The sequence below is a fragment of the Pholis gunnellus genome (assembly GCF_910591455.1).
Source record: "Pholis gunnellus genome assembly, chromosome: 7".
Lineage (NCBI taxonomy): Eukaryota > Metazoa > Chordata > Actinopteri > Perciformes > Pholidae > Pholis > Pholis gunnellus.
In genome coordinates, this window is record NC_136533.1 from 21,537,921 (window position 1) to 21,563,911 (window position 25,991).

General features: G+C 44.1%; 1 protein-coding gene across 1 annotated transcript in view; it reads left to right on the plus strand.

The window, feature by feature from the left end:
* Positions 1–25,991, plus strand: part of st3gal2 (ST3 beta-galactoside alpha-2,3-sialyltransferase 2) — a gene marked incomplete at both ends in the record, with an annotated part of 38,268 nt that overhangs the window by 11,754 nt on the left and 523 nt on the right. The window contains 5 exons of the mRNA XM_079163555.1: positions 14,777–15,444; positions 21,999–22,058; positions 22,518–22,651; positions 24,823–25,002; positions 25,362–25,407. Of these exons, the coding sequence (XP_079019681.1) occupies positions 14,777–15,444; positions 21,999–22,058; positions 22,518–22,651; positions 24,823–25,002; positions 25,362–25,407 (1,088 nt within the window). The remainder of the gene's footprint in view (positions 1–14,776; positions 15,445–21,998; positions 22,059–22,517; positions 22,652–24,822; positions 25,003–25,361; positions 25,408–25,991) is intronic.

Sequence of the window (25,991 nt, forward strand, 5' to 3'; positions counted from 1 at the left end):
CGCTTAGCAGTCGTATAATAACACCAACTGGGATTTCAAGCTCACAGTGAAATACAGTTTCTGCCGCTGTAGCCAAACTACTTCAAGACAGTATGGGAGCCGTGAACAGGTCAGTTTAAAAGGATTGGAAATGATCGTTCTTGTTGTAAATTGCATATAGGTCACGCAGCACTCGCCCAAATGCAAATTACAGAGAAAATGATAGCATAGAGCAAAGATTAAATAGCGAGCGGGGAGGGAGTGTGAGAGAATTCTGCGTGTGACAGCAGGGGTTTGAATGATAAGAAGCCCGAAGAAAAAGTGAGGGACAGAGAGAGGAGGCGGAGGTACTGAGATGCAGGGAGAAATGGAGACCTAAATGTAAGTCATTATGCATGGCAGATATGACAAAGGAGCGCTTGACTGTGTGTGAGAGAATGTTTTGGCATAAGACGTGCGTGTGAGTGTGAGCAGTGTTAAGAACAAATATTTGATATCCACAGAATCATGTGACGGACGTGAAAGTGACAGAGAGAGAGCGGTTGCTAGCACGGATCCGTCTTCAAGGATGAACTCATGGGATGCATGACTGAGTAGGATTTCCATACAATGCTTATGAAGATCTTTTTGAGGGGTTGATACATGATGCCCTTCCACATGGGGTGTCAGTAAAACGGAAGACAATAGAAAAAAAAAAGCGGGTGGAAAAATGGAGCTGGGAAATGAAAGCGGGAGAAAGAAGTGATGGTTTCTGGTGATAGGCCTCTTCGCCGCTACCTTTTATTCAGCTGTCGGAGAAGAAATATTGTAAGTGCTCTTAAAGTGCACCCATTTTTTCCAGTGATTGGACAAATGCGACGCTATCTAATTCAGATACAGATACAGATACAGGGCACAATGACTTATAAATCCAGAAAAAAGAAAGGCGAGTGAACAACTGAAGAGAGAAAGCCTTGTCCTTTTACCTCAAAGTAATGACTCGCTGGTCAAGTATATATCTCTGCTGTCAGATTTAAGACAGTAAGGAAGAACTGAGAGAGAGGAGGGAGGGAGGAAAATGAATCAAAGGACAGATACTAAGGGGAGGACCAGAATAAGTTGGAGAGGCAGTCACATAAATATAGAGTGAGATAGAAGGAAGGATGATTATTGACCCTTGGTGGCGAGAGAAGGCAGGTCGTGGAATGAAAAGGGAAATGGAGGATGCAAGTTTAGTACTAGTTAGTATTATAGGAAGACACAAATACACAATGTACATCTCATTTAGTAGGTCCATGGGCTAACTCAGTGCTGTTATTTTTTGTTTTAATGAATGAATTCAATATATAACTTATTCCTTGAAAAGTCATTTTCATTAATTTGGCCGTAGCTGAACTCTCTGCTACATTACCTGCTTCTCTTCAGTGTGTTTCATTACCTGCTCTGCCTCACACGCCAGCAATCCAGAGGGTTGGGGGCGGCTTTACAACGAGAGCACACAGGCTGGCATTACCCAGTTAGCTGGTGAGCTCTGCGTAACACCAACAGTCGAAGAAGGGTTGCAGAGCGAGAATGCTGGGCTCAGAAAATGGACAAGAGCTTTTTGACCACTGGATGCACAGTATGCTGCAAGAAACAGGGCGTTGATTTAAATCCATCCCTGACAAGGCAGCACCGCTTGTTTTACGAACAACAAAATGTCTACAAATTAAAAACCTGACACTTTAGCCGCATTGCTTGGCACAATAACGGTAAAATACTGTCTGTCTGTCTGCAGCTAATCTCACATACTACTGGACCCATCTTCTTAAAAAGATGTAGCTCAATGACTTGGAGATCTGCACTCCACTGAGTGCACTTTTCCTGCCCGCCTGCCTTAATCCTGTGGTTTGTCTCGTACTTAGTGTAGTGTTTTGTTTTATGTTCTTTGTTTTCTTTCAGTTAGATAATTACTTTAACCTTTACTCTGCCGTTTCTCTGTGTTGTGTGTAGTGAGCATTGTTTCAAATCAAAAGTCTACATTTGACTACCACTAGGACACACACATCTAGAAACAGTTTTCAAAGAAGGTTCTGGTTTTAGCCTCAACGTTTCAAAATGATTTTCACCAGCAACTCACCAGAAAAATGCTCACAAGGTTTTGGCAAAATTACAGTATAAAAACCAGGGGCTTATGGAATATATAGGCATGGTTAAGCCTGTTTATGCCTGCTAATCCTCCCAGGGCCACTTCCCTTAACGTAGACAGGAAAATCAGCTGCATCTACTGCTGCATATGGCCCACTGGTCATACTGGTATGTGTTTATATGCCACCCCTGTGAGTAGTCCAGCAAAAGCTTGCTTGTTAGATTTACTGTCTGAAGTAACCAATAAACCAAAAACTAATTATAATAGACAAACAGAAAGAGAGACATGATGAAAGAAAGGAGTTTACCTTCTTTCCTGTCTAGAGATGCCCCATTAGCTTTGTTGCTTTAGACTCTCACTCATCGTTATTATTTCAATAATAGTGTAACTCGCCTGTTAAGTGTTGTAGAGTAACAGAAACTGATAAACGGCAAAATAAAGAAAGGACCACAAGTGGCTGGTTGGGTTCTCATTTAGCTGATTTGTTGTTCATTGTGTTTCGTTACTTTTGATGAGGCTGACCGAATGAGTCCCGATGCAACCAATTATAACTGTGTAACAAATCATTTGAATGCGATACTTCACCTGTTGAAGCTTGAATATGTTACCATATAACTGCGCTTAATCAGCAGTTGATGATTAAACCTAATTAAATTGAATGAAGGTTGCAAAAGGCATGCGGGTGTGGAACACAGTGTGCCACATGCAGCACAGGTCAGGAGTATGACGCCATAGCTGTAGTTACTGTATATAGATCAGCAAGACAGACTGAATGTCCACATTGTGAATCAGGAAAATGTCGCTTTCATGGCCTTAACTTTCTTAATAGGTTTCACAGGATACTCACAGACACACACAGAAGTTCACTGCCGTGGTATGAAAATGAGGGTCAGGCCTGATGCAAAACATTCATGTTGTTATAAATAATAAACCTCTGCACCCACAAATAAAGTGTGTCCTGTAATGTGCTATCCTGTGATGATAACTCATCTTACAGAGTGCCCACTGTTCTTGCATCGAGGTGTAAATTATGTTCAGTAAATGGGACATGGCCTCAGACCAAACATCTCCTCGTCAGCACGAGGCATGGCTGTGGCCTAAATTGAAGCTCGGTGAGTTAATGGCTTCTGTTTTTCAGACCTTATTGTGTTTAAAAGTGTGTGTCTGTCTCTGTGTGCATTGGCTTCAGGCAGGCAGCCACAAGCTAGTCCCTGTGCAACAACTCTTTCGGCTGATAGCATTGTTGCAAGGGAATAAAAGCACACACGTTTGGTAATTTAGTTCATGGCTCTACATTCTGTGAGGAAAAGGTGCCTTGAAGCAGGTTTTTTTGGGGGAAGTGGAGCAAGCTGTAAACAAAACATAGTCTGTGTCTGAAATCAGTCTCTAATGACTATTGTGCATATTGAGTGTCTAGATGCTGACTCTGCACCTGTCTGTAATAACGCAAAATGGCAAAACCTCAGTTTACTGGTTATTATAGAGTAGGGCTGCACGATTATGGCCAAAATCATAATTACGATTATTTTGATCAATATTGAGATCACGATTATTTATCACGATTATTCATTAATTATTTTCAGTGTTTTCCCTAGGTTTACAGCTTTTGGGGGGGGGTCAAGTTCATGTGCTAATATGTGTTAGCCTGTTTGGCAATGGACATTTGCCCGAGAGACTCCAGGAAGAGCTCGCAATTTATGTCAAAATGTTTACGCGGCAAATAAAGTTCATCAAAGACATCGGTACGAAGCGTCGCCATTTTTGCTGGACCAGTGCAGCTACAACGGCGTTTAGAATTATTCAGTAATTCAAGAAAAGCCATGTCTGTTACCTGTTTGGTACCTCCTAGCAGTACAGTGTGGTGCTCTCAATAGTTGAAAAATGGACGCCACTCTGACGCATCCTGCTGCGTTGATTTTAATGGCAATGTCCGTTCTACTCCTATTCATTTCCTATAGGTGGACTTTTCTCTCTCTCTCTCTTTCGCGAATACAATGTATTCCAATCCCTTTATTCAAAGTAGATTGACATCTGAAAATAATTTCCGTGGGGAAATTGTCTCTGACTTTCCAATTTAAATATGTCAATTGCAATATTGGGAACGATTGGGAATGTATTATCTGCAAATTGACACATAAACAGATTATACTGCTGTTGCTTCATGTTAAATGAGGGAAATTGCATGTGTATATCCTATATACAAGCAGATGGCTCTTTCAGTAGAGGTCAGATTTGCTTTGAACATACAAAACTAACTACTCGCAAATAATACCTCTTTGTCAAGTAATGACAGTAACTAATTAGCGTCAACAGAACAAAGGGAAACACTATTTTCACTGTCTACTTTCATCTTTTGAAGAACTAAACTTTACCTAATGAACCATAGTGCTTGTCCCCTTGACCCCGGTTACAGAAATGTCACTGACAATGTCGTTCCTGTATGTCTTCACCATTTTTTAATTTCCTATGCTGGGAATATGCTGCTCCTGTGAACCTTTTTGCGTCGTTCCTCAATATGCAAATTCCCATCTGGTGTGATTATCTCTGTGACTCTCTGTCAGTTTTTCCGAGACCTCTGGGAAAACAAAATCCTCGGTTCCTTCGTCTCCAATCCCAAAAAGTTACTTTGTTAACCTCTAACAACCTCGGTTAAGCAACCCTACCATGCTGTATAATCATTTCTAATTATAAAGTGTCCACAAAAAGGTGCTTAAAGGGATGCCAGGGACACCCAGAATATTTATCTAAACCATTAAACTTAATGTCACGGTGTAGCCATAAAAGCAGTATCTAGTGTTTCAATATTTAACTTGGGTTAGGCATTATATAGAGCAGCTTCATTAAAGTGCATACAGAAATATATGGAAAATATGGAACAATTTTCTGGACAATTTAGCTTTACATTAAGTTGAATCAGCAACTCTCTGAAACCGTTTCCTCACAACCTAAATCTTATAACCTTCATGAACATAGATAACTGTTGTATTAGACTGCATTAGCTTTGGCTAAGTGTCTATAATAAACTGGCAACTGAGTGTATATGACGAATATAACATATGACATTTACATAACTGTCATTGTTGTCCGATTTTAAATTGTTATCTGTTTATTGTAAAGTTTAACAACTCAAATAAAAGCTTTACTTCTTATATTTTATACAATGAAATTGTTTTTGCAATAAAATGAATCCACGGCTTCCCTTTTGCTTAAATATGAAATTGTCTCCGTGACAAGAGAAACTGCTGAAAAAGCTGAAGCAATTCATCAGTTATTTGTTGGTTTGTGAGGATTTGTTGCTTTTCCCCATTTATATAATCGTTGGGTTTCTGAGTAATGGTTGGATAAAATAAGACATCTTTGGATAAAATAAGATATCTTAATGACTTTGGGAAACTGTGTTTTTATAGATCAAACAAGTATTAAAAAAAGAAATTGGCATTTTAATCGATAATGAAAATATCAGTCAGTGGCATTGATAACAATTTGAATTTCCATTCGTGGATTTAAAAAAAGAAATCCATAATATTATATCGAACCCCAACACTACTTTATTGATCATTATCAATCATGATTTCGCTGTTCCATAAAGTCTGTCTATGTATCAAAACGTTTTTAAATGTCATGACAAAAAATCCAAGAACTCCGTTCTGGATTTTAGTAATTAGGGAATAGTTACAGTCCACCGAGCAACCAAATGCGACAACATGTAGAATTTGCTACATCAGTGTTGCTCAAACGTTTTCTGTCATGCCCCCCTTTTGAACCCCAGCAAAGGATTCATGCCCCCCAACCAATAAATGATTGTGCAAATTAAAACATGTGAAACTTGCAGCTACATTCAAAAACAACACGTACGCTTTCCTTTATTCTAAAACACAGCTGTTTCCTTGCAGTAGGTAACATTAGTCAGTCCCTGGAAAGTACAATTCCAGATGTGTGAATATATCAGTAAACACACATTCAGATCATTCAGACTTAAGATGTGGGAGGAACATGAATTGTGAAATTGCGCAATAAAGCTGTTTTTGACGATTACATTTTATGGAGAAGATTTCGAACAGTAATTTTGTGTAATCAGAGTGGCGGTATGACATAATTAACTGAAGGCAGGAATGAAAGAATGATCACTTTCCAGAGGACACAGATAGCGGGTTCCCATGGCTACAGCCCAGTTGCAGAGCCAGTCATTCTGCTTGCAGTTTATAAAAATGGAGACTCTTGAATTCGGTGATAAATAACCCACTATCTTCTTTTCAAATTGGCTGCTCTTTGACTGTGTCTAGTATTATTTTGTCTTGCTGTATTTCATTCCGTCGTTTTCATTTTCTCTCTTTTTACTGTGTCGCTCGAGGCTGGTCGTGACTTTCTTTCTGTTTCCAGATGGCGAGTACCTTCAAAGTCAGGGGCATTTGTCTCCGATACGTGGAAGAGGAGACATAAGCTCCATTTTGTAGCTGAAGGTCTTTCTTAAATTCTTTTTTTCTTTCTGTCAGACCAGTCCAGAAAGGTGTTTACCAACTTCTTTGGTATGAAAGGCAGTGATTGTGACTTTGAGCAAAGCTCAGAGGTTGAAATATCCCCCCCAACCAGGAGGCGATGTATTCATTTTTACCAGAGATGGTTCATTTCGTTCTAGCACGGCTAGCAAACTTCCCCATCAATGACTCGTTTGGTTTTGTATTCTTTTAATACTCCCTAGCTGTATAGTTTAGAGCAGGGGTCTTCAACGTGTTTCAGGCCAAGGACCCACAAACTGACCCCCGACTATATATATTGTATAAAATTGTGTTTTATATTAAACTGGGCCTATACCATGTATAAACATGCCTTGTTATTGTGCATTCAATACTAAGCTATTCAAATAATACTCAGGTTCATATATTCATGTTTTTATTTTAAACATGCAAGGTACAGTGAGCAGGGTGGCCGGGCCACTGCCATCTATAAACATACCTTGTCAGCTGATACCAATGCCAACATCAACATTGTCTGTTAATTGCATGATAATCATGCATACAAGTTATACAAATTGACGTTTTTATTTTACACATAAATGTGGAAAGAAAATGAGTGATGGCCTATTAGTGCCACTGCCATGCATAAACATATATGTTATCTTGCATACAACACTGAACTATTAAAATAATGGACAGATTCATGTTTAAAAAAAAGAAGAAAAAGAAAGGTTTAATCAACCAAAGATTTCGCGGACCCCCTGCAGTACCTCGGTGGACCCCCTAGGGGTCGCGGACCCCCTGTTAAAGACCCCTGGTTTAGATCCAAGGCGAAACTGATCAAAGTACAAAATTAGCAAATTACAAATTAGGTTGCTACTTCAGCACCACGGACAGCGCCATGGGTTTATCGATACGCAGCACAGTGAGGCAGTGAGGTCAATAAACTTGCACAAACCTCCGTCAGATGAAGGATCAATGAGTCAGGCTGACTAGAGTAACATATTCAACTAAAGAACCCCTCTGCCCCTGCACTCTCTCTCTGCTACTAGGGGATGGAGAGTGGGGATGGCTGGTTAACAAAGGGGCACGCAGTTTGTCATTTAGCAAACAAGGGGGCGGCATCCCCCCCTCACATTGAAGTGTGACAGGCTTTTTTTTTTTTGGTGTGTTTGCGGGATTTTTCTACCTTATAATCATAACCGTTCTAAAAGTTTAATGCAAACGTTTACGAATGAAAGGCTGCAAAGTAGTCGGACTATATAAAGAGTAAAGGCCATGATTCCACGACATTTAAATCAGTGGAATTTCACAGCAAAATCAATGTATTCCAGTATATTTACTGCGATTGATGGCTAGAGTGTTCTTGGTTAGCTCGCCAGGCACAGTAGGTCACCACCTAGCGCTGGGAGTAGACCTCTTGCTGTGCCACTTTCATCACCCAGATGACTTTAAAGAAATATATATATAGTTAGTGCAGTCTCTTAAACCAGCAAACATGAGGAAGACCAAGTTTACCAAAGAAAATATCATATATAAGATAGTATGCATACTGTGTTTGTGTGTCATCCAGGCTCAGTGTATTGAAGCTGCAGGGTGTATGTGTGCACTGTGATAGGAAAAGAGAATAGAAGGGGTTATTAAGTGACAAAAGCGTTGCTCAGCAGCAGCCGTGGGTCCATCCTTACACTGTTACTGATCTTAGCTGCAGTGAGGATGGACAGGTGAAGTTCAGACAGACAAAATGTGTACAAAATAACAATGTTTACAGTCTCAATATTCCACCAGCCTCTCTCTAAGTACAGGCAACGGGAATAAGAGAGGATTGCATGACGAAAATAGAGATCAAGTGTTACTGCAATCGGCCATTGAAACCTACTTCCTTAATTTATGTTGACGGTGAAGGTGGCCTCTGATTTGTGACATTGCAGTGAAGCATTGTTATTGCCAAACGCTACACACAGCCAGGGCAGAGGTATATTGGGCACCTGCAACAACCAAAATGGCTCCATTTTATTGTTTCTGACTCCCGCAGCGGTGATCGAAATGGAAAGAGAGAGGGAGGGGGGTGATGGAGGGGAATGGTGAAAAACAATGAGAAATGAGACAGCGAGGTTAAGGGGGAACAAACGGAAGAAAGCAAGTGATGCAGTATTATTGAAGCCTGTTTGAACCCTTAAAGGAAATACATGAGATCAACTGCTTGTGACGGATGCTTCTGCTTAGAAGATAGACGTCAGAGAGGGAACGAGATGGGAGGGATGGAGCACTCATGTGTGGTGGAGGATGTGTCACACTGGACGCCATGCACCTGTAATGTCGGCATCAATCTGTCGTTGTCATAAACACGCCTGAGTTATAGTCGTGACCGGAGGAGATGCGGATGAATGAGGGGACTAGGAAATTCAGAAACAAATGGTGACCGTAGCAGACAGAGGAATCAGTGGGTGTTGGGGGGGAAGTAGATTATGGAAGGGTGGATGGACAAAGTAATTAAAAATGGTCTGTACCACGATAACAGCTGCTAACAGATGTTTACTCTGACGCCTTGTTTTTTGTTTAACTGTGATCATGAGAGGAAACGAGACAGGCGATGGAGAAAAATACGACTCGGGTCGACTGGGAACAGGATTTGGCTCATCCACGCAGGTTAATGGCAGGCTGGCAACAGCGTGCTCAGTGACAACAACAGTTAAGGCGAGTGATTAAAGGAATTAAAGATGGTAATTAAACCTGGAAGAGGTATGCACCCAGACATACAGGCCGGCTAAAGCAGCTAATTGCTTTGTTGGCCACCGAGCATCTCCAGGCGAGTAAGAACAGGAAGTTGGAGTCGGTCCTTTCTTTCATTTCTTCTGCAGTGTTTTTTTCAACTATTCACGGGGTGTTAATTAGTTTCTGCAGATGTTCCTACACGATACGTTCGTTCATTTTCTTTACCTGGTTATACCACGTCGGAGAAAAGAGGGAAAATATCTGCCGGTGCCCCCTGCATTGGTGCCCCCCCCCCCCCCCCACACACTGCACCGCCGGACTGGCCTCATTCAGATGCATGAGAGGGCTGAACGCGGCCTTTGTCCTGTTGGACAACAATGGAGCTCTGTGGCACAAAGATAGAATTTATGTCGCGCTTAGGCCACACAGGCGATGCTTGTTAGTGGGATCAAGTCATGTTGGTTTTGGTCTCTGGGATTCGTTGACATTAACAGGTGGAGGACGTGTTCTATATGGATACATTGCCACGCCCCTATCTGAAAGATTTCCCATTGTGTCAACAAAACCCTCTTCACACTTGTTTATTATTTGTTTGCTTGGCCTTCAGACCTGCAGCAGAGCCGTCAGTCTCCCCAGGGCAGGTTGTCAGCGCCAGTAATGCTGCTACTCATTGTTCCGCAGCAATCTTGAGCGAAAGGCGCGGCTGGAAGTGCCGAAACTGCGGAGCATGTGGCCAACGAGTGTCTGAAAGGCGGATTGCATGGGGGATAGATTTGTTTTCTTCACTCATTAAAGACACCCTCACCTACAGAACGAAGACAGGAGGTGAGACTGAGTAGACTGCCGTGCGTCATAGACGAGAGCACTCAACAGCAGGCAGCGAGAAAAGATTGAAATTCTCCAGCACCTGTTAAGAGCCACTGTCACAGGGAAGGAGTCCGGCAGGGGGGTATTGGATGATAATTACTAGCTGTACAAATATGATTGCACAGAACTAACAGGAATATGACAGGACAATAGGTACGAGTAGAGCAGGAGATATAGAGAGAGCGGCGGAAGGGAGTGTGGGCGAGGTGATTGACAGTTTAAAGTGGCGAGTGCCTGTTAAAGTTGACCTGAAATCAATGCAAGAGAAATGTTGCCATTCAGGAGGCAGAGCAGTGTACAACAACTGGGCAGAATATGAAACACAGAAGCCAGAGTTCACTCGCTGAAAGCTGCTCCCGAGGTGTATAAATTGCATTACCACTGAGGCAGGAGACGTCTCTGGAAAACATTTGGGCTGCAGCAGCATGTGCACGGCGGCTCCGCTCACATCAGTGCAACATAGATTAACTGTGTTTTCTGGCACAGCGATGAGGCGCGATCACTGTGTATAAATTGTATTCGGGGATGAGACGTATCATTTGACCAGAAGATTTGACTGACAGCTGTGTGGAACCTGAAGGACGTTGTGGATAACAGGGAGATACGGTGGAAAAATACCGACAGCTGTTGCCCTTAACTGCTGCCACAGCTAACAGTTATCTGCTTTTGTCCTTCGCTCTGTAACAAATGATAGCGAATCCAACGGGGAGCATTTCTTATTAAAACCAAAAGGGGCAGAGGCGGGCATCGTGCCCCAATTGTCTTCAGCGAAACAATAGAAGGAATGCTAACAAGCTGTTCTACAGAATCAAAGTGTTGAAGTGTAACTGGTAGAAGAAGCAACCAGCCAAAGTTCATTATGTAAACCTGCAGCTTGTTAGGACTACGAATGCAGCTGTCGTAGCGTCACAAGCTCCGTCAGCTTTTGCATGTGTGTTCGCGTGCGTCCGGCTGTTTGTCACTTTTACAGCCGGATGACATCCAGTGACAACAGTAAAGTTATGAAAAACCAACCAGGACAGCCAGGACTGTGGCTCCAGGTGTACATTTGTGCAACTCTCTGTCCGTGAAGGAGTGATATATACAGCAATTACAGGAATAGAACATAAAAAGGAAGAAATGTGTCTACTGGAGGGAAGCTATGTCCGTCCCAGTTCTCCAGCATGGATTAGAAGGGTCAAGGTTGGGGGTTTCTGCGGTTTGTGTTGCCGTAACAACGCTGCATCGCGTGCTGGCTGCCATGACGATGCCTCAAAAATAGAGTCGAGGAAAATCATTGTTGATTCTTGAGGTTGGTGGCAAGAAAGAGAGGCAGACTGTCTAGGACTAGGTAATGTGATAGGGGGGAGGGGACACAGGCGTGTCTGTAGGCCTACACAACTAAGCATTGTTTGACTGAGAACAACATACAGAGATATTTACTAAGAAGTCCACACCGAGGTTGTGCGCTGGTAAAATGCAAGCAAGGGGGGGAGAAGGTGAGACAAGGTTATTTTCATTATTGGCTATTCTGCTGATTATTTTCTCAATTAATCAACTGACACGCTAAACTTTCATTCTACCTAATGTCAGAAATTAATTTAAAAAAAATTGTCCATCCAAATTTCCCAAAGCCAAAGCGGACTTCGTCAAATTGCGTGTGCTCTCTGCTCAACGCTCGCATATATCTTTTGCATTTCGGACTGACAAAGGACCCGCGCGCAGCAGTCGGTCACGAAGACAGTTGCAAATTGTTTTTCTGCCGATGGACCAATCGCCGCTCTGAGTTTGAGTCTTATTAAATGAGTCATTTAATGACAGTAAAGAAAGCTGCAGCATTTGTATTTTAAATGGCGTATAGCAGGACAAGTCCGGTGTGATGTAGGCCTAATGTTTTAATCAGTCAGCAACAATCTAGTCAAAGGAGTCTCAAAGTTTCACCACGAATACCCACATTGATTTATCTCATCCTATTCAATCACTGACTTTTTTTTATTGAGCCGATGACATTTGGCTACTGAAGTCACATTTCCTCGCACACAGCTTTCTTCTTGTGGGACGCACACACACAAAAATGTTTGGTCCTCAACCAATGTTCCAAGTTCAGCAGCAGGAAACACTAAGTAAGTCCGGTTAGCTCTCCGCTAAGCTCGTTTGTTGTCTCAATGAATACCTCGCTACATTAAAACACTGCGGTGACGCCACATTTTGCAACCTGATGGCATTTTGTAGTGTTTTTTTTTGTATCAAATATGCCCCACAGATGCGTGATCATCTGGAACATCAGCGATAAACACAGCAGCATGTTTCTCTGCTCAGTGTTCTGCCCCGACTCGCTCAACCGTATCCTGTCAGTGTACCTCAATATTCCCAAATCAGTGTATTTATGCCTTCAGTACCAACAGACAGCGCAGAGCAGAAACATGCTCCGTGTACCCTCGTCCCTAGTGATGGACACAGTCAAAGACAAACTGAGCAAGAGGAGAAAGAAGGAAAAGAAGATTCAGAAATGTGTAAATAGAGCTGGTTCCATTGAAACAGCAGAAAGAGAAAACACAAAAGAATAAAACTGTTTGAGGTGAGGCGGGTTAGACTGAGGGGAGAGAAGAGGAAATGAGAACAAAAGAAAGAGGAAGAAGATCAAAGTGAAGAAGGAGAGGAGAATTAAAGATGTCAATGTGGTCAATAAAGTCTTACATCTCTCTCTCTCTCTCTCTCTGTCTGTCTACAGGTTTCCTGGACTTGGGGAGAGAAATCCACCAACAACACACAAACACACAGTGATTTGATCATGACATAGAAAAGAACAAAAGAAAGAAAGCTTTACTGGGAGCAGTAGTTTAGGGGCCCACGCACACACACACACACACACACACACATCAGAAGTAGGTGTTATTGCAGCAGAAAGACAACCGTGCGTGTGTGCAGGTGAGTGAAGCAGGTGTTTATTTGGCGTAAGATGAACATGGGCCGACAGCTGGCGTAAATTGGGCACCGTAAGGGGTCTTACCCTCGGATTACAGTTTAGCAGATTAGAGCTAAGCAGCACTCACCTCAAATTCACCAGTCTCATGAAAGTTACACTGCCATCCAATACAACGCGTGCACACACACACACACACACACAGCTGTAGAACACAATTAAACTGGCAGACGGTGTGCTTACCTGACTCAACACAGTACACAAATTCAATCACTGACATAAAGACGTGCTCACACACACACACACTCACACACACCCTCTGGGATGCAGGACAGATGCTGCCCCCACCCTTCCTCCCGTCGCCCTCGCAAAGCCAGCTGGAGAGAGGATGAGATTTGGAGCTGATTGGTTTTGTCTTTTTTTTCCATCGCAGCCTTTGCACATCACTCCATCCACCACTCTCCCCTTTTCCTCGGCACAGCTTCCTCCCTGGATGAACCATCGTCATAAAAAGCTTTCCGAACGTCGGACAATCCGCTTGGGATGCTTTGATTACTTCTCACAAAGTTTTTTGTTAGCCGTTATCTTTGTTTTTTTTCTTCTATCTCTCTGGGTACAGAGTGGAGCAATAAAAAGGACTTCTTGATTTCTAGACCCGATGTCAGCGAGGTTTGGCACAGGCCCCCCAACTACAGGACTGGCATCTAGAAGGTGATGGTGGCGAATGCTGTATTGGAACAGCGTCCCCAAAATCTCATGCGACTCTATTAGTGAGTTGATTTTTTCTTTTGTTATCACATTTCATAATTCATCACAAAGAGTTGAAGCTTTTTGACTCCAACTTTTTAAAACTTTGTCTCAAGACAATTGCGCAAAGGAACGGCATCAGACGAGCGCTGTAAACTCTACACAACGGAGATTCTTTTATTCCAAGTAGCTCTCAGAGGGGCCTCAGTGAAACACAATGGACTGACAGAGGGTGGAAAGAGGAGAGACCTTGAGACAGAGAGATAAAAGCTGTAAGTAGGGTAAAAAAACAGAAGAGACAACACACAGAACGGCAGATAACGGAGCATCCGAGGGGCGAAGGAGGAAAGAGAAGAAGAAGAGAGGGATTTTTCTTTTCCGGTCTAGGATGACTAGAGACATGATGGAACACCCTTCAGGCTAGACCTCCTCCCCTTCTACCGCTCCTCCTCCCTCTCCTCCTCCCATCTTCCCTCCCTCTCTCCGCTGCTCTCTACTAGTCTGCCAGCTTTCTTTGGCGACGTCGCTTCAGTGCAACCAGAGAGAGAGAGAGAGAGAGAAGAGAGAGAGAGAGAAGAGAGAGAGAGAGAATAGGAGAGAAGGCAGAGCGCTGGAGCCCGAGCTCAGCATCCACACAGATGGCAGACAAAGCGAGAAGGACCTGCTGCATCCGACCGCGCCGTGCGCTGGGTTTCACTGAAGATGGACACCGCAGTTAATCCCACAAAGAGAGAGCAGCAGGGGAAAGAGTAGAGGTGCACGTCAAGGCAGTGGAAGCCAGGGAGGGGAAAGTTATAAAGTAAAGAGGGAGAGGGGATGCGTGCGTGTGGCGAGACGAGCTCAAAGCTGTGAAACGAGAGAGGCAGAGAAGCCAGCGGGAGACGGAACGCGTAGGAGCGACGCTGAGCGCGCAGCTTGACTGTGAGACACATTGACTCATCCGCCAGAGTGCGCGTGTGTGTGATTTTACTAGTCTGATATAGTGAGTGACCTTGTGGTCCAAAGTGTCAGTCAGGCGTGTCGTCCCGATCACGCTGACCAGGCCTTGGGGGTCGTTGCGTGGAGGCGGCAGCGCAGGAGATAGTGGTGGTGGTGGTGGGCTGTGGACAGTGGCAGGCCCAGGGGTTGGAGCATGGCCATGGGGGGGCCGCATCCCGTCCTCCACCCTGCACCGGGAAAGGCGCTGGGGCTGGGGCTCCTGGGGCGGGGGTTCATCCAGGGGAGCCCCCCGACTCGCTGAGCTCAGGCCTTGGCTGAGCGGAGGGACGGTCCAGGCGGCTGGAGGCGGAGGTGTCGCTGTGGTAGGAGGCGCGGCGGAGAAAGGAGGCAAGGCGAGATGTTCCCGCAGGGTGTGGGTCCTCCTCGGCTCGCTGGTTCTCGTCTTCCTCACCTCCCTCTTCTTCTCCGTCTCGCTCCGCGGGGGCGTCGGCTTCAACTACCTGGAGCCGCCCGGGTGGGAGGAGTCGAGGCGGGTGAAGCTAGTGCCCAGCTACGTGGGCGCGCACAGGCTGTTGCCGCCCGAGACCTCGCAGCCCAAGACATGTGCCTGCCCGCGCTGCGTCGGAGACCCCGGCGTTTCCGATTGGTTCGATGAGAACTACGAGCCGGATATCTCGCCTGTTTGGACCAGAGACAACATCCAGCTGCCCTCTGATGTCTACTACTGGTGGGTGGTAAGTAACAATATCAATTCACTTTACATGATCGAGTTGTGTGACACAATTATGCGTGGTGACAAGTAGGGCTGCAGCTTCCACTTATTTTAGAAGTATTCTGCTGATTACTTCATTCCATTTTTTTTGCATATGGCACCATTAAACACATTCCAATTATATGGCAAAGAGGGGGGAAGTCAGTTGCATGGAATATATATATATATATATATATATATATTTATTAGAACACCAACATAGTGGGAGTAATACATCATAATCGCAGATTTCTCTCCATCATCTTCATCCTCCCTCGTCACTGAGCCAACCAATCCCCTCTTACAAGCAGTACATGCTCCTCATGTATCCCTGCCAAGTTGTATGTTACTGTCTCACGACATGGTTGGCCACCGGGCGTAAACCACGACTGAGTAGTGTCTGAAAAAACTGAAATGAACATGTCTTCAGAGAGACGGGAAGCACAAACTCGCTTTAACGCCCCTTCTCAGTGTGTCTGTGTGTGTTCGTCTTCGTGCCTGCGTATGTCCACTTGAGTGTTAATGTCCGGTCTCTATCCCCGTTTCACAGCTGTACCCTCAGTCCAGCTCTGACATGGCAGAGAACTGCAAACACATGTGAACAGCTGCCAAGTCATTAGGTCACACTGCAAAAGGAAGGCGACGAACCGGGGGGGGGGGGGGGGGAGAAAGAAGGAGACATAAATGAGAAGATTGGTCCTGGTTGGAAAGGAATAGAGATCACGTACAGAACAAAGCAAAGGGGAAACGTGGACGGTAGGAAAATGAAACTACTGTAATAGAGATACAGAGAGGAAGGAGAAGAGGAAAATCTGAATATACACCATGTAGAATAAAACAATGAAAGGAACTAGAACAGAAGAATGGTACAGGGCCATACCAAGCAAGAGAAACTCACTGGCCTCGGCAGACATATTAGTTTCTCTGTTTTTGACCTTGCGCTTTCTTCTGAGGGATGCCTTTCTATCACTCTGTATCGGAAAGAACATCACATCCAATTGCACAGAGCCATCTGGTACTTTCATGTTGCCTCGATGCAAATAACAACTCCACGGAACTTTCTTTTCTTCTCCCCAAAATGTGCTGGCCACGAACGCATCCGGTCACGCCAAAGCTTTTTGAGCTGTTAGTGGGTTTGAATAAATTTGAGATATTTGACAAGTTACGTTTTCAACTGGGAATTTGGTGGGAAAATGTTGGAATTTCCCCACAAAAGGTCACATTGCTGAAAGAGTGCAGCAATTATGGGAGTTATTACCACCTTTAGTGATGGCACCTGTCGACTTTATTTTCAACAGTGGCAAAGAGAACCAGGCCTTTATTTGGCTTATAGTCTTGTACTTTAGGACACCGTGGTGTAAAGGGTGAAGAGGAGTTCGAGCTCTTTCTGTTGGGAATCAGAACACACGATAAGATGACATTTCCTGGCAAAGAGTTTGAGAGGCAGACGTCACTGATGCACACCGAGACGTAGCCGTGTGAGCGCTCCCCAGTCAATTACCCACTTGACTTTTTCCAATCAACAAACTTTAGGAAGGAAGGAAAACAAACTCTTTTGTGTGTGCATGATTGGAGTGTATGTGCTCTTCAAAATCAAACCTAATGTGTTACTCCTCCTCCGGCCTCAGGAGAGGGAAGAATCGAGCATTCAGCAAAAAAACTAACAAAAACATTTTTAGAATAATGATTTTTCAGGCAAGACTTATGTGACGTTCTAGTTCGGTGAAGCATTTTCACCTTTTAAGAGTATAAACACTCAACCAGCAGTCTTCGTTGATTAAGTTAACCGTCACTTGGATTCACTTGGAAAACTCGCTCTGATTTAGGCTAACAGTTATACTGATTCACTAATGTGAACTTTTGGTTTATAGTAGGTGAAAAAGAAAAGTGGTATCCACTTGAAAGTAGGTGCCAAGGAAGCTTATACTTTAGGAGTCCGAGGACAGCTGAGAGGATGAAGCGAGACGCCATTTGGCTTGGCTGTGCCAAAAAACGTGTGCCAAAAAAGTTGAAGCCCCTGAACAACAGCGGTGCAGCGTGCCAAGCTCTGGCTTCATGCGGAGAGATAGAAGAAGGCAAAGGATGGAGGGATCAAGGAGGTTGGAAAAAACAGAGCGGTATGGGGAGAAGGAGAATAATGCAGAGGGGTAACGGCATGAGAAACAAAGTCACAGAGAGTAAAGAAAAAAGAAAGAGTTAGGGGCCTCTGATCAGCACTGATGAGCTGCGTGGTGCATAGGCGTCCCAGAGAGATGAAGAAAGGCTCGAGGAGGAGGAGGAGGAGAAACAAAGAGAGAGCCAGGGAAATTAAAGAGAAGGAATTAGACATGAGGCCAAGGAGACTGCTGGAGAGAGGATGCGTGAAGGAAAATGTAAGCGAAGGAGATCTGTGTCAGGAAAAGCGAATTAAGGCCGATGGTGGGTGAAAGGGAAGTGGTGACAAAGGAGTGGGAAAATGAAGATTGCTTTGTGGGAGAAAAGGAGAAAGAGAGAAAGGAAATGATGCTTATGGAGAGGAGAGGAGCAGCCAATATCCTGATGGAACTTTTGTGTGTGTGTGTCTGTGTGCATTTATTTGTTTTGGGGGATTTATTTTTTTATGTGTGTGCAGGTGCTGGATTTCTCTTTACATGCATGAATGCACCATTGCCTGTGTGTTTTGGCAGATACCAAAATTGGATCAAGTTTTTTTTTTTACATTTTTTTATCGGACATCTCTTTGTCAGCCGCCGCTGGTATGCGTCCTCATTGTCTTTGCATCCCACAATGAGGTCGTTCAAAACTCTGATTCCAAATAAATAAATAATAACAAAAGACACGCCTCACATTGAAATAAACAGACGAAGCAAAAATTATTTTCCTACTCTCGACCGTGAACGTATGGCTTCCCAATGTTTCATTCCACTGAGAACGAGAGCGCTCTCACTTCAAAATTTTTCAAGTCTCTCTTAACACAACAGGTGCCCATACAACCACTGAGGAAGGTTATGCTGCTGTATTCCTTCCTCTTTTTCAGACTGGCCAGTCAAAGATCCCATCCTTGGGGGGGGGGGGGGCGAGGGCAGAGGCGGACCTTGCCATGAGCGGGATCTGGGAGAACACGGGGCCCTAGGGTGACGAGATGGAGAGACAGGAGAGGTGATGGGTGAGGGGTGGAGCACAACAACAGTGGGGGGGGGAAACACAATGTAGGTAATGTTCACTGGATCGGAGAGCTCAGGGATGCATTTCTTAAGGTGTCAGCTTGGAAAGGAGAAGTTGTCTCTCTCTGGTTAATAGTTTCACTAATGTCTTGTTTTATTGTACGTCCGCATTCTCCTTGTCTTCGGGACGCAGTGGCGTCCTTCAGTGTTTGGTTTTAGTTGTTGTTGCTGTGGGAGAAAGAAGAAGTGATTGGCTTCTAGTGTGTGCTTCTAGTTTTGAGAGGTTAGCGTCAGGTCGTCTGGCAGAGAAGCGGTGATGTGATTGAAGATTTGAGGAGAGAAGATGCATCATTATGTTCCAACCACCTGCCAGACTTCTATTGTGAAAGGGAGGTCTTTTATTATTTTGTGAAAGTTTTACCCAAAACTCTTTTTCTTTTTTTAAAGAAACGGCCAAATTGAAGCTTGTTGTGAATGTAATACTATGAACATTAAGTGATTTGAAGACCCACAGAAAGCTTTCGAGAGGGTCAGTGTTTCCTCCAATCGTATTATAGAAAGTGGCAATAGAACTTATCATTATAGTAAATTAAGGAAATGTTGATTGGACGATGTAATGGCTATGGACACCATCAACATTTAGATTGCTTCCTTTCACTCTGCAATTCTGTCTTCCGCTGCGTCGCAATTTCCCAGGAAGATGTAGCACTGAGATCGGGGTTTCTTCTTCCAATTGGCATCTTTATGTTTTTTTCTTTGCTTTGGACAGTAGCCCGCCTTCTAGAGGTAGCAGCGTTGAACCAGGAATCTAGAAAGGAAGCCAAGAGCAGGCAGAAACAAACATGTACGGTTTCTATGGCTTTAGAGGTTTGAAAGTTCTTGCATCACTTAACTTAACCTGCATTAATACACGTACAGCTCTGTAAGGGAACAGACCTTCTTGTTGCAGTCCTCATGGCTATTGGTGCACGTCACATGAGCGTACCAAGGTCCGGTAGTACATGGGCTTTCATTATCAATCAACGCAAGCCTCCATTGTCATAAGGAAGGGCACAAGGTCAGGATTTCTCCTCCGGAGACCTCGCTGTTTAAATGAGCTACAGTGTGTTGGTCACAGTCAGCATGTCTTACATGGAAGGAAGGAAAACATGTTCAGCCATTTGAGAATGCTTCTTTCATACATAATAATAATAATAAAGGTCTACTTGGATATGGATTTCTTCATGAAATGGTAGATATTCCACTCAGAAAGTGCATTGGGCCAAGGTAACACAAGTGTTTGCGTTTGCTTTTTAAATCACCAACTATTTCTCCTTGAAGTGCAGAGTGCAGAAAAATCCAGAGCGAAAACGAGCGTTCAGTGTACACATAGCTGCACGCACATGCGTCGCATATTAAATGCAATATTAAAACAGCTGCCGCACAAATTGCATATTACAACTGCCGGGTTTCACATGACTACATGGAAAATTGAGTATGTTCATGTTTTATTAATGGGTGGATGCGTTTTGTTTGGCGAACAGGAGGAAAGGATTTGTTTGGAATTTCGAAGCAAATGAGGAGATTTGATTGCGCGATTGTTTAGCAGACGTACGCGACAACATGCGTTCCAGTCGGTGTACCCGGTGCGTCTTCACCGCAGCAGCTGACACGCCTGCACGTGGAGAGAGACAGGTGTTCGTAAGCCTTTAGCAAACACGGAGGAACGCACACATGCAGTTTCTCGTTTTACCTCCTTACCCGTGTTATTCGATGATGATTATCATTAAAGTCGCTCATGTAGTAATAATAGTGAGCGCCGGCATTCTCAGCTTGGTTTCCAGTGTAGAATACAATTTCTTTCTCTTTTTTTGAGAGTTGTTTGCATGAACAATCAATTAGCAATCTCTGTGATCGCTGGGATGCCATTTGGGACACGGTTGAGTCTTAAAGGGACAGTTCATCCAAATTACAAATATTGGAAATAGTTTTGGTTTGATTTGTCCAGGTTTAAACACATCTGTCTCAAGAACACATAAAACAGTTTGTATAGAGACTATTTGTGCAGTAGAGAGAGGTTTCAATGAAGACTACTGAGGTCTGTGAATTGTATCTGAAAAGGCAAATGACTGATTTTATTAATGTCATTTTTTGTAACGCTTACAGAATTCCCTTCATTTCCATTGTCTAAGGTTGGAGGCAGACATCTCTGAGGCTTATTATCAAAACCCACATGTGGGAATAAAACCCAATTTGGATGCCTACATTCCATAGGAGTGAATGGGGAAATGATTTTGTTTGATTTGTTTAGATAAAACAATGTGGCATATCCGAAATCTGTTAGAAACAAGCAGGGGAATAGCACAAATGATGGTGATGCCTTCCTTTATGGTTACCCTGTTTGACGCTGTTGTCGGCTCATGTGGTGCCAGCCCAATTCGTAATCTTGTTTTTTTTTTTTTTTTTTTAAATCCGTCATCTGATAAAAATCATTACGTACAAAAACCTTGTAATCTAAATGTGACGGTTTCATTTTTCTCAAGTTCGCAATATACGACAAAACCAAACTAATTATGTGCAATGGAAACTAGTTCCAAACGGGGCCGGGCCCAAATGCAGACACACTGAGCAGGAGGGTTAGATTCATTCATGGTGTTATTTATCCATTAAGGTACTTAAAGGGCTAAATCACCTACAGCATCCTCTTCCTCCCCTCTTCGTCTTTCTTTCAACGCTCTCATTTCAGTTGTTTTTCCTTCTTCTTTTTTTCGTCCACCTTCTATTTATTCTTGTGGTTCAGCCCGACAGGAGAGACGCGTTGTCATCTCTGCTGTCACTTTTGTTTATCCCGCCGAGCAGAACTCTGGGTACTTTGGACGACTCACTGTTGTTGGTGACGGACAGTGTAAAAGTAAAACTTTCCTGGAAAGACACAGAGCCCCTTTGGGACTGTAACTGTCTCTTTAGCTGTAATAAACCGTATATTTACACAAGGAGTCGAGAAAGAAAGAAAAACATTTGGTGGGAGTGAGAAGTTGACAGGACGGATGGACTCTCCCACACTTCTAGCTTTCTTTTTGACAATTTTCCTCCCTTCTTCCACTGACATCTGTGAACAGCAGCGCGTCTGCTCCTCTGACCACAGCTCACCCAGTCTGACTGCATCCTGTCAGTCTGACACGTGTCTGTTACCTGAACTCACACAGATACGTGTACACACACACTCACACACACACACACACACACAGGCACCTGCTTATTCGCACATGAATGCAGGCAACTGCATGCATACACACGTCCACGGGCACACGGAAAAATAACTCCATATAACATCTGTTGTCACGTCCAATTTGTCTGCAGAGGAGAAACTACACATGCTAACCGCACGTTCTCTTTGTCTTCTCTCTCTCTCTAGATGTTACAGCCCCAGTTTAAACCCCACAGCATCCAGCAGGTGCTGCTGAGGTTGTTCCAGGTATTCTTATATTATTAATTCACCTTTTCCATTATCCCAGCACTTTCAGATCAGCCAAGTCATTACTTCACTCTCTTGGGCAAAGGCTGAGGGTAACGCTTGTCTTCATTAGACAGTCGGGTTTATCAGTGATATGGCTCATTCTTTTTTTTCATTTATCTGGATTTAAAAAAAAGTTTTTTTGTGTTCATTCCGACTCAAAGCAGCGCAGTTGTGTCACATAAGGCTGTATGAGTCTATAACTCAGTCTCGCTCCTTAAGGGCAGAAGGGCCCCATGTATTTCTCATGGATGGTCTCATTAAGAATTCACACCAGTAGTGAGAGCAGGATGTATTTTTTTAAAATCAGTTCTGAGCTGCTGGTTGGGTCTCTTGCTGTTCTAGCGCCGGTGTCCTATTTCATTTACCGCGTCGCTTGAATCCAGTCAGATTGATTCAATCACGGCTGTCCTCTCGCAGGTGATTCCTGGAAGGTCGCCGTACGGCTCGTGGGATCCGGGACGCTGCCTGCGCTGCGCCGTGGTGGGGAACTCCGGAAACCTCCGCGGGGCCGAATACGGGGCGACCATCGACGGACACAACTACATCATGAGGTGAGGGTGATGGATGCAATGGATGGACGGGAGGGACAGAGACCAGATGCCGGACGCATTGGACCGAGCAAGGCTATGAGATATGGAGATAGATGAAGAAAGGAGGAGGAGGAGGAGGAGGAGGAGGAGGAGGAGGGAAGAGACATTTCATGTGTGGAGAGCACACTGTGACATCACACTACACATGTGCCATTAAAGTTACATCAAATAATATTGTGTGTGTGTGCAAATATTGCCAATAAAGCAGACGTGTGTCTGATACTAAATGTAATCTTTCGCACAAGCCGTCCTCTATTCAGCTCTCCGAAACCGGTTGACGGAGAGGTCACCTGACTCGTGTGAGGTCACCACAGAGGGCTTCATGTCCTAAGAAGCTGAAACGTATAGGTCGTGCCTCTCACGTACACACCCGTGCAGAGAGGCACATAAATCCATTTGTCTGAATCTACCCCCCCCCCCCCCCCCCCGGCTTTTTATTCGTGCAGCAGTGATGGATCACAGTGCCTGATTGTTGTCAGTTGGCATGAACACACAGCTATATGTTGTTTCCTGCAGCGGGCGTGTGCTTGTGGCAGGAACGCTTCGGCGGGGATGACTAGTATTTTTTGTTTCTGTGCACTTAAGCGTTAGCATCCATTAGCGTTGCACTCTCGGCAGACCTGTGTGGGCAGCCTCCAAATTCTGTCTCCTCTTACAGTAGCTCATTGCTGTGGTTGGATTCTCATTTGTTTCAGCAATCAGCTTTGCCACAACAGGCCCACTCACCACCACCACCGCCGCCCACCTCCTCCCTCCTCCCTGTCTGCCTTTTTACTCCTGCTATCTAAAAAAAAACATCTGTTTTGTTCACTGACATACGGGAAGGCACGCTCAGTGTTTTTTTTTAATGTGTTTACGGCTCACTCCTCCAGACAGTGAGTCACGTCTACTGTAAATACAGCAAAAGTCTGAGCTACACAGACAGAGCTGAGTGGCTCAGTGACTGTCTGACTGGAGGTTGCGATGCCAAATGTGCTTATTACATTATTGAATAAAATGTGTCCTTGTCCTGAAACTTATGAGCTAACAAATATTTTCATATTGACTCAAATGACTTTCGACTACTGTGGACTGCTTTGCTGGTAGTGACAAAACCCACAGTGAATGTTCACCCGACTCTGCAGTTTCTTAGTGTTTTATTATCTTTCAGCTCATTGTTTTGGTTTTAGAGCCTGTTACTTTACTGTTTTGGTTCACTCTCACCGCTCTCATGAGCACTGTATCCAACAGGCAGCTGTTGTCGGTGTCGCAGCCCGGCTCTTAAACTGTGATTAAAACAGGAGACACACTGGTATACTTAACAAATACAGTGATTCATTTGAACCAAAAAGTAAGTCAAAATAAGTCAAATGAATGAATGGCAGGAATCTGTGCAGGAAGAGGATGTGTGACAATGTGCTGGAAAAAAACAAACAGAAGCCACATCACAGATATCTGTGTATACATATATATATATATATATATATATGTATATATATATATATATAGGGTGAGACCAGATGTGTCCAATGCCGCTGATTACACTCAATCAGGTCTGCAGCTCTGGAGATGGAAAGCACAGAAACAACAGGAACCGAACAAAGGGGCGTTCACATCAGTGAAAAAGCTCTAAAACCCCGCTCTCCACTACCTGCTCGGCACCAAACAGTTAGCAAGTTAAGTCAGCAACCAGCTGGTGAACAGATTGGATGTTTTTTGGGAGCCAGACATTTCCCTCAGCAGTTGGAGGAGACCAAAGCAGAGCAAGAAGGAGAGTGAATACGCACTTTTATCTGTCGGGTGGCCGACGACTTCAAATTCATGCAAATGTTGGTCCGTGTCTGCTGGACGTGTACGTAAACCGTTATGTGTTAACACTTTGGCCACGACAATTTCAGAAACCGATGATGTGATTTTAGTTTTTACAGCTGCCCCCATGTGGCCAAATTCAGGTGTGACACATTCAAATGAAACGGGGAACCTCTAATTTCTAAAATGTTGAGCTACTCTTTTAAAAGTTGGTTCCAAAAACAATCAGAAACTGCGATCAAGTCAACGTGGCATTAGATCCTGTGAAACAGGCACCTATTTGACTACAGTCGAAGCTCACATAAAGACTTGCATCTCTTATGCTGTCCCTCCCTCACTCCCAGAATAAACCTGGCCCCCACGGTGGGCTACGAAGAAGATGCCGGCAGCCACACCACTCACCACTTCATGTACCCGGAGAGCGCCAAGAACCTGGCGGCCAACGTCAGCTTCGTCCTGGTTCCCTTTAAGACGCTGGATCTCGTCTGGATCACCAGCGCTCTGTCCACCGGCCAGATTCGATTGTAAGAAGCACACACACACACACACACACACACACATACAGACAGATATGCATAAACACAGACCAAAACACACATGAGAGAGTGCACACAAACATAGAATTAATTCTGGACACATACTGCACACAGTGTAGCGACACTAAAATGTAGGCATCCACCGTTTGATCTTAAGGCACACAAGCACACAAGTATAGTTTGGTGGAATAAAGACACTTCATTCTACATACACACACTCACACACAGTAAGAAGAGTGTTGCTGGGCTTAAACAATCTCTCAGTCGTCAGTCATCCAGAATTCATAGCAATCACATAAAGTGTGGATTGAACGTGTTTAATCAGTTTCTCTCCGTCTCTCCCTCAGTACCTACGCTCCCGTGAAGCAGTTCCTCCGTGTGGATAAAGACAAGGTGTGTTTTTTCAACGGCCATTGCAATTACGTTTGGCCATTCTCACACACTCACAGTAATACGCCAACACATAGGCATTTGCAGCCACACACACACACACACACACACACACACACACACACACACACACACACACACACACACACACACACAGAGTGACCCCGCTTTGCTGCAATTATATGATCCCCTCCCCGTTGATGATGAGGGCTTACAGTTAGATTATAAACCTTCCCTTTGTTTTAAATAATCTTCTGCTTGCTCTTTAATCCGTGAAATAAAAAAAACCTCAATCACAACCTCGGAGAGTATTATAAAATTTTTTAATGTGCGGTTTGACCTCTTGAATGTGCAGCGGCTGTGGGTTTTTTTTTTTCTTACTGTATAAATAATCTGAGTGAAAGCTTAAGATCTGAATTCAGAGTAAATTGGATTTAGCTACACTGGGAATACTTGCGAAAAACACATTCGTGGATCTTTCTGAATATCTTTCTGCTGATACCGTTTGGGTTTGATTCTTAGTTAAATTCTCAGCCGGTAGACAGTATTTTACACTATCTCCCATCCTCTGCGTCTCTGTTCACCAC